Source organism: Centroberyx gerrardi, chromosome 4 (assembly GCF_048128805.1).
Source record: "Centroberyx gerrardi isolate f3 chromosome 4, fCenGer3.hap1.cur.20231027, whole genome shotgun sequence".
NCBI classification, from domain to species: Eukaryota; Metazoa; Chordata; class Actinopteri; order Beryciformes; family Berycidae; genus Centroberyx; species Centroberyx gerrardi.
In genome coordinates, this window is record NC_136000.1 from 2121295 (window position 1) to 2127745 (window position 6451).

General features: G+C 44.7%; 1 protein-coding gene across 1 annotated transcript; it reads right to left on the reverse strand.

Annotated features, from left to right (window-relative positions):
• Positions 1-217: 217 nt before the first annotated feature.
• On the reverse strand, positions 218-5769 carry LOC139914230 (serine/threonine-protein kinase pim-3). Its single transcript, XM_071902497.2, has 6 exons — positions 5685-5769; positions 5111-5244; positions 3791-3841; positions 3042-3417; positions 833-1009; positions 218-438 (listed from the first exon to the last, which is right to left on the reverse strand). The coding sequence occupies exons 1-6, from the start codon at positions 5767-5769 to the stop codon at positions 218-220; spliced, it is 1044 nt and encodes a 347-aa protein (XP_071758598.2).
• Positions 5770-6451: the final 682 nt, after the last annotated feature.

A 6451-nucleotide genomic window follows, 5' to 3' on the forward strand; every position in this document is an offset into this window, starting at 1 on the left:
AGCCGGTAGAGTCTGAGCAGCAGGGGGCGCCGCTGAGCGAGTCGCCGCCACGTCCTGACATCCTGACATCCTGACACGCTCCGTCTCCAGCACACGCTCCGTCACCAGCACACGCTCCGTCTCCAGCACACGCTTCCTCAGAATAATAACGTTAAGAGTCACGAGGAAGCCGGCGGCCGGGGGAGCTGTCAATCAAGTCCAGTGTCCTGTCGACCAATCATAGGCTCTCCTTGCTGGAGTTTGTACTGGAGGAGGAAGAGGAGGAGGAGGAGGAGGAGGAGGAGGAGTCAGCGTCGATGGCGTGGAGCGTGATGTCGCCGTCCTTCGTCGGCGAGTCCTCGGCCGTCGCCCGCACCCACGGGTGCTGGAAGATCTGCTCCAGCGTGGGCCGGTCCGACGGCCGCAGGCTGAGGCACCAGCTGATCAGCTGCTGGCACTCTGCAGGAGAGAGAGAGGAGACTGGATCAGACTTCAACACAACGCCAACAACAACTGGGACGATCAAAAATGTGTCAGTCTGTATGTTGTGTCAGGAACATGAATGGTGATATCAGCTCCATGTTATTCTGCTGTCAGGAACATGAATGGTGATATCAGCTCCATGTTATTCTGCTGTAGTAATCACTAATGAGACTCTTGACCATCACAGTTTCACAAGCTCTCCATCCAAATTATATTATTGTCACTTTGTAATGACATTTTTAAATTGTTGTTTACATTCTAGCAGCCAATGGCATCGCTAGAAAGATTTGAGTCTCAGAAATCAACAGAATTCTGCCGAGTCAGACTTTTCTGTATGACATGTTGTGGACAGCTGGTCCGTCAGACTGACCGGAGGAGACTTTGCGGCGGAAGAAGAGGCGTCCGCGCAGGATTTCCTCGTCCTGCTCGAAGGGAATGTCTCCACACACCATGTCATACAGCAGGACGCCCAGAGACCAGACCGCCGCCGAGCGGCCGTGGTACCGGTGGAACCGGATCCACTCCGGAGGACTGTACACTCTGGTTCCTATAGAGAGAGAGGGAGGGAGAGAGAGAGAGAGAGAGAGAGAGAGAGAGAGAGAGAGACACAGAGAGAGAGGATCCAGTCAGTCAAGAAGAACCAAGCCACTGTAAAATATTAAGTTTTAACATGCTCCCAGTTTTATGCGTTACTATTAATATATTATTCTGAATTTCATTATTGTGTTGCATCTATCTATCTGTATTTATCTTCTTATCTTGTGAAGCATTTTGTAATCTTGCAATCTTGCACGAAAGGTGCTATATAAATATAATTTGTTTGATTTATTGATAGATAAAATACCTGATGAACAGCCGACCACGACAGTTCACTTTAATGTTAGAGCCGCTCATACTGCTGTTTATGTGTCGCTTAGCAACCACTGTTCAGCTACTGTTCAAGAAATTTGTTTGGCATAACCACATTTCATTATTATTAAATATTTATACTACCTAATAATATATCATTATTATGTAATTAGCATTAAGAGTAAAGGATTGTGGCGTCCTGCTGGATCAGTGGGGTGAGGAGCAAAGCATGTGACCACAACATCACGGGTTTCTCTCTCTCTCTGTCTCTCTCTCTCTCTCTCTGTCTCTATCAAAGGTGAAAACACCCAAAAATAAGAGAGAAAGCCCCGCCTCCACTGTCTGACTGCTGAGAAGAATCACCAGAAGAAGAGTGTTTGTTTGTGTGTGACCCCCCCGCCCCTCGCCATGTGAGCGTGACTTCAGAGCCCAAAATAATTGAGGAAACACCAACAAAGAAGAAGCGGCAGCAGCTGAGCCTGACATCATCACATCTCTGCCTCTGGGTCAGGAGAGCAGCTCGTGTTTCTGGAAACTTTTGAAACAGTTTCCTGGATGGGACACAGTGACTTATTATTTCTCTGCCCCCCCCCCCCCCCCCCCGCCCCCTCCCCCGCCAAGGGCACGAGGAACTTGGACACCAAAACAACAGCAGGAGTGCATGATGGGAAGGGAAGGCCGTCATGTGAATCACAACAGACACATGACCTCTTCAGTCTGATCACAACTGACTGTTTCACTCTTCACAGCTGCACTGTCAACATACTCTGCCTCATTCATAATCCTAATAATCCCAATCAGCCTCGTTAATAATCAGAATCATCTTCATCTTCATCATCCCGGTGCGTTTAACCTGAGACTGATTTGTTTTTCTTCTTTCTGTGATCGGAGTGAACAAAATGACCGGCAGGTTTGAAGTCAGCGGCAACAAACTGTTTGATTCAGTTCTCCCACAGAATAAAGAGAAACGGAAAATCAGTATAACTAATATATATCTCTCTCTTTCTTTTTAATGTCATTTTATGGGTTGATCATTATTATCCTAATTTTATCTTTGTTTCTTTTGTTTGCCTTGCCTTGTATTCTTCTAACGTTTATTATGATGATTTGTCCATGTACGTTGTATGAACATACGTTGTATGTTTGTTCACTGAATGCTGAGTTTGTAACGTGTGATTCTTATGCTTGTTTATTATTTTTTGTATATGTTGTTCTCAGGTCTGTCTTGAATAAGAGCTTGATCTCAGTGAGACTACCTGAATAAATTAAGGTTCAATCAAGATTGATGTAGTTCTTTTTTGTGGGGGAAAGTGAAACCTGAACGACATCATCCTACTGCAGACAGCCCATAACACCCTACATCAGAAGCCATAATATCCTGCATTAAAGCCCATAATATCCTACATCAGAAGCCATAATATCCTGCATTAAAGCCCATAATATCCTACATCAGAAGCCATAATATCCTACATTAAAGCCCATAACATCCTACATCAGAAGCCATAATATCCTACATTAAAGCCCATAACATCCTACATCAGAAGCCATAATATCCTACATTAAAGCCCATAACATCCTACATCAGAAGCCATAATATCCTACATTAAAGCCCATAACATCCTACATCAGAAGCCATAATATCCTACATTAAAGCCCATAATATCCTACATCAGAAGCCATAATATCCTACATTAAAGCCCATAACATCCCTCAGCAGCAGGGAGACGCACCATCGAAGTCGGTGTACACGGTGTCTTTGAGGACGGCTCCTGAGCCGAAGTCGATGAGTTTGACGTCTCCGGTCCTCAGGTCCACCAGCAGGTTCTCGTCCTTGATGTCCCGGTGCAGGACGCCGCAGCTGTAGCAGTGCCGCACCGCGCACAGCACCTGCAGGAAGAAGGCCCGCGCCGCCGCCTCCTGCAGCGCGCCGCGCTCCGTGATGTAGTCGAACAGATCCTGCGCCGCCTCCGGACGCTCCAGCACCAGCAGCCAGCCGTCCGGACGCTCGAACCAGTCCAGCAGCCGGATCACACCGCCGCCGCCGCCGCCGGAGGCTGAGCCGACCTTCTTCAACAGGACGATCTCCAGGGGAACCACTGCTCCACCCTGAGGGGAGAGGGGGTCCAAAAAGGATTATTATAGGAATATTATAATGATATCACTGCAAACTATAAGTCTCAATAGGAATATTATAGGATTATCATGAGATTTTTATACTGATATCACAGAAAAACTACAAGTCTTTATAGGAAATATTTTAGAAATATGAGTGAAATCACAGCAAAACCATAAGACCCTATAAGAATATAATAGGAATATAATAGGAATGTTATTGGATATAGCTTAGAAGATGCAAAAATATAATATAAACACATGATTGAATACTACAAAGACTCTATTAACTCCCATAGGAAGATTATAGGAATACTATAGTGATGTTTTATTAGTGTTAATGTGAATATAAGAGAGGTAAACTCACCAGAGAGCCCCATTCTGTCACTCTGTCTTTAGACACATGCTTCACTGCCACCTGCATGGAGACACACACACCATCATTCATATAGAAATACATAATATATACTGTATATATCACAGAAACATAAAGAGGAAAGCAGTGTTGAGGGATACAGCGTAACATGAGTTTGTTCTAGTTACAGGACAGAAATGTTATTTAGTTTTCTTGATCATTCACAGTCTGTAGTTTGATGTAATTATCCTGCTTTCTGAAGGGAAGACAGGATTGAATCGGTATTTTTGGCGGGTGTAACGGAAAGTAACGTAACGAGTATTGAATTACTTCTCCCATCAAGTAACAAGTAAAATAATGACGTTACTTTTTAATATGACTGACTAATAATGCGTAACAACAATGAGTAACAAACCCATGCTGATCAGGACAGAGCTGCGTCAAGCTAGACAGTTAGCTAGAGTAATACCGGAAGTGAAGCGGTTTGGCCTTCGAAATAAAAGCTTGGAGTTTTAAATATTTCAATGTTGGGGTCATGTTGGGTGTGGCGAGAATTCAGTTTTCTCCATATCTAAATTTAATCTTGCAGTTTTCATAACTGTAATGGAGAGCAAAGATGAAGCAGAAATCTATTTATTTGGAGGCTAAATCTATAAAAACAAAAAAAAAAGATATCCCATCAGGAAGCATCAGGTCCGATGTTGACTGTAAAGTGTACCATTACACCTCTTTACATCAGACATGGAGTCAGACTCTCAATTTAACAGATACTAATAAGTCTAAACAGCATTAGGATGTATTATAGGCCTATTTCCTAATGAAACGCTGACATATGGATGGATACATTTTACACTAAGAATATTTAAATAAAGATAAACAACTTGAACACAGCAGCATCAATTCACTAACCACTAAGCAATGGCAAAGTCCCTGCAACTAATATCATTTACCACCAAAACTACCAAACCTGCTGACTGAAGACTGACTAGATATTATCATTTAGTCAATGTGATCAATTATTAGTTGTGGGTCACCAATTTTATTTTATGGCTTCCAAATAAACATCTTTCAATAACTGCTTGACCTTTACTGTGCATTATAGTTATTAAAAACTACCAGATCAAATGGATACTCAGCTATGTTAAAGCGTTAACAGAACCACGCCTCATATCGACACGGGCTCTTATTTCGAAAGCTGTGACAGGAAGCGCGCGTGCACCGTGTCTAGCTTGACGCAGCGCGCCGCGGCCATGTGGTCGTACCAAAACAAAGCGGCGGGCCGGGCCGCTCTCTCTCTCTCTCTCTCTCTCTCCCTCCCTCTCTCTCTCTTACCGGCAGCCCGTCGGCCAGGCGGACGGCGGAGTACACGGTGCCGAAGCCGCCGCTGCCGAGCACCGGGCCCAGCCGGTAGAGCCGCTCGCACGGATCCTTCTCCTTCTCCCGCTCCTTCTCCTTCTCCGCTTTGGCTGCAAACACAGACACATGCCGGTGTTACGGTTTGTTATTACCGTGACCCTGCGGCTTTCAAAATGGCCCCAGACTTTTATTATAAGGTCATACTGCAACCTCCCCCCTCCTAACACACACACACACACACACGCGCCAAGATACCGGTTTACAATGTAAACATCCATTCTCAAATCTGATTTTTGTTGAATTATGTGAGAATATCCGACAAATCTGGGTGAGATCCCTTCACTGGCGTTAATGTGAATTAACTTAATTTTTTTTAATACTCATCAAAACACTGACATTTATACAAAATGCCCGAAAAGCTTTAAATTCTGTAGATGAGACTGAGATATACACTTTACAGTAATATTCTTATTATAAGGCATACATCCACCCGGTCTGTGTGAGTGGCGACATTATAATAATAATATAATAATAATAAATGAAGCCTCACCTTGCTGGAGCTGGATCTTCACCGGCAGATCCATGCTGGACGAGCTGCAAATGTGAGAAAAAGAGCCGAATTTGGAAAGCAGCATATTGCTCAGATCCCCCCAAAAATATTTAAAAATATATATATTCCCAGTTAATCCAGCCGCAGTCCGCGGTCAGTCCGGTCCGGATCCACAGGCGGTCCGGTCCGGTCCGGTCCGCGGTGGAAAGTTATAGTCCGTCAGCAGAAATACGATTCAGAAGGTTTAGATTCCCAACGCAACATCCAGGCAGGGGAACATCCAGGGAAGAGTGTGTGAGACAGAGTGTGTGTGTGTCTGTGTGTGTGAGCGGCTGCAGCGGGACTGTGCCGCTCCGAGGGCGACGCTGCTGTTTAAAGCCAATATTTACCGTCTGACAGCGGGCAGATCCCTCCGCCGGACAAACCCTGCCGCTTCACACCATGATACACCTGGGGGAAAAACGTGTCGGTGAATCCCGTTAATCTGCGGTGAGTTTCGCCTCGTCGGTGTGAAACAGAAGTGAAGAATAATCCCAAAACACAGGAACTATTTTCTTGTAGTAGGAGACGCGCAGGGATTCCGGCGGAGCGTCCCGCTAGGCAGTGCTGCGTCTCATCAGAGAAGCTTCCAGTCCAATTTAGCAAATCCTGCAAGGCTACATGTGCAAAAACTGATATATTGATCACCAATATAATAATTTTAAACCAAACACCAGATGAAAATATCTTGATTGATAAAACGTTTAATGGATCTATTGATCCTGCTG

Bases quoted from the DNA above. Each gene is read 5' to 3' on its own strand.
- LOC139914230 (XM_071902497.2), bottom strand. From the start codon at position 5,769: ATGCTGCTTTCCAAATTCGGCTCTTTTTCTCACATTTGCAGCTCGTCC. The intron at 3,842-5,110 runs GTAAGAGAGAGA...GTCTCCATGCAG, and splicing joins GCCTGGCCGACGGGCTGCCG to GTGGCAGTGAAGCATGTGTC. The intron at 1,010-3,041 runs GTGCGTCTCCCT...CTCTCTCTATAG, and splicing joins CGTGTACACCGACTTCGATG to GAACCAGAGTGTACAGTCCT.